This window comes from Otolemur garnettii, unplaced genomic scaffold (assembly GCF_000181295.1).
Source record: "Otolemur garnettii isolate 467f Iridium unplaced genomic scaffold, OtoGar3 scaffold00148, whole genome shotgun sequence".
NCBI lineage: Eukaryota > Metazoa > Chordata > Mammalia > Primates > Galagidae > Otolemur > Otolemur garnettii.
The window spans coordinates 940,741-943,375 of record NW_003852543.1 but is presented as its reverse complement, the minus strand read 5'-3'; the positions used below and the strand labels follow the sequence as shown (position 1 = coordinate 943,375).

The 2,635-nt window shown below is 37.6% G+C and overlaps 1 protein-coding gene across 1 annotated transcript in view; it reads left to right on the top strand.

Annotated features, from left to right (window-relative positions):
* The window catches only part of POLR1B (RNA polymerase I subunit B), a 27,094-nt gene that overhangs the window by 17,926 nt on the left and 6,533 nt on the right, over positions 1-2,635 (top strand). Inside the window, exon 11 of the mRNA XM_012811061.2 lies at positions 2,006-2,176. Coding sequence (XP_012666515.1) covers positions 2,006-2,176 — 171 coding nt within the window. The remainder of the gene's footprint in view (positions 1-2,005; positions 2,177-2,635) is intronic.

Sequence of the window (2,635 nt, the reverse complement as noted above, 5' to 3'; positions counted from 1 at the left end):
AAAAAAAAAAAAAAAAGAAAGAAAGAAAAAGAAACACCAGTAATTTCTTAAGTACTAATACTTGAAGATTTTTAAAATTAGTGTTTATAAATATTCTGCTTTATAAAAGCAATTGGCAGGTTTTTCTTTGTTTTCAGTATTCTGAAACTGTTGTTGAAGCATTAGGTTATCTGGTCTGCAATGAAACCATCTGACTTGTGCTTTCTTGGCAGAGTGGTTTCTTTCTTCTTTTCTGTTTTTTATTTTATTTTTTTGATAGTCTCACTCTGATGTCCTGGGTAGAGTGTCATGGTGTCATAGCTCATAGCAGCCTCAAACTCTTGAGGTCAAGTGATCCTCTTGCCTCAGCCTCCCAAGTAGCTGGGACTACAGACATGTGCCATAATGCTGGCTAATTTTTCTATTTTTAGTAGAGATGGGGTCTTGCTCTTGGTCAGGCTGGTTTCGAACTCCAGAGCTCTAGCAATCCACCCACTTCAGCCTCCCAGAGTGCTAGGATTACAAGTGTGAGCCATCGCACCCTGCCTAGAGTAGTTTCTTGATGTCTTCATTTCTTACATGGAAATTAGAAATTAGTCTATATTGATAACCTGTATTTTGTCCATTTCAGATATGCAGAATAGACCTATGATCTTGAACATCTTGACTCAGTGGTTTTACTCTCGTTTTTTACAATATATTTGTCCCCCACCTCCCTTTTGATTAAATTAAGTAGTGGGTATTGTTGATTTTTAAGGACCACAAAGTTTTTGGGGGGGGAGGAAAGTTACTCTTCTATATTTGTTTCCACACATTTTGGGTTTTTTTTCTTTTTTTTATACAGTGTTTTCTTTTTTGTTTTCAATTCTTTTTTTTTTTTAATTATTTGGGATTCATTAAGAAGGACCATAAATTTTGATTCATTAATTTGATCTTTTTTCTGTACTCTAACCTCATTAATATATTTGTCCCCCACCCACCTCCCTTTTTGATTAAGTAGTGGAGGCTCGGCACTTGTAGCTTAGCGGCTAGGGCACCAGCCACATACACCAAAGCTGGCGGGTTCAAACCCAGCCCAGCCCAAACAACAATGACAACTACAACCAAAAAACAGCCAGGTGTTGTGGCAGGTGCCTATAGTCCCAGCTACTTGGGAGGGTGAGGCAAGAGAATTGGTGAAGCCAAAGAGTTTGAGGTTGCTGTGAGCTGTGATACCACAGCGCTCTACCAAGGGCGATATAATGAGACTCTGTCTCAAAAAAAAAAAGTAGTGGATAGTGTTGTTTTTAAGGACCGTAAATTTTGATTCATTAATTTGATCTTTTTTGTCATTAATTTCAGATTTTCTTTTTTATAATTTCTTATGCTTTGTTTTGTTTTATTGTATCCCTTTTTTATCTTTTAAGTTAAAGTGTTAATTCATTTATTTTCATTCTCTCATTCTTTTTTTGTGTGAGTGTACGTGGTGAGAACACTTAAGATCTACCCTCTTAGTACATTTCAGGTATACAATATAGTATTGTAAACTATAGTCATTAAATGTACAGTTTCCAGAACTTAATCTTCTTGTGTAAATGAAACTCTGTATACTTTGATTTAAATCACTCCATTTCCACCTCTGCCGAACATCCTTTCATTTTTATTAATAATGGGTTTAGCTATGAATCCCTGTAAGTTCTGATGGTGGATTTTGTCCTTTCTCTTCAAACTTCTGTACTATCATTTTGTATTTCTCCTTTTACCTAGTTTTGGTTTTTTTTTTCATTAATTTCACTTATTAAGTGAAAAGAAAGGCCTTTTCATGTATTAAGTTTGAAAATAAAGCCACTAATCAACTGTATGTTAGACACATGAGGACAGAATTTCATTAGGGTGCTACATGCACATTCTTGGGTGAGCCCCCAGGGAAGTAGGGCTTTGGCCATGACTGGATGCGGGGGAGTCCCCCCCACCTGCCTACCAGCAGGTGGGGACTGCGTGAAACACATCACTTACTCTTTATTGAATCTGTTTTTGTTGAAAACAGGTGTTGAGAGAAAAAAGAATTCCTCCCTGGATGGAAGTGGCCCTTATTCCCATGACAGGAAAAGCAAGTCTGTATCCAGGATTGTACCTTTTTACCACTCCTTGTAGACTGGTGCGGCCTGTGCAGAACTTGGAATTAGGCAAAGAAGAATTAATTGGAACTATGGAACAGGTACTTAAATATATGTGATGAGTGGGCGTGTGTGCTTGTATATCTTTCAGAGGTTAACTGTTCCTTTTAAAAGGAAGGATTATTATCATTGTTATAGTAACAATTAGACATTTAAAAGAAAGTCTCATTTATTTTTGGCCACCTCTGTGACTAGCATAAAGCAGTTTCCATAGGTCATCTTGCTGCTTGGAACCTGAGAGAGGGCTGGTGATCACATGACCTGCCCTCGCAACTTGCCCAGCTCCCAGAGCGCCTCTGTGCCTGGCTCTGCCTGAGCTGTGGAGATTGAAACATTCCCTTAGATTCACTCTTGGTCTTTGCCTACATCTTTGCAGTTGCAGAATTGTAGGCTTTATTCTACTTAGAAGTTATTCTTTTTTCCTATTCCCCTTCATAATTGCACTGGGGTAGATAACAGAGTAAAATACATAAAGCAGGTGTTTTTGTTTTTGTTTTCTT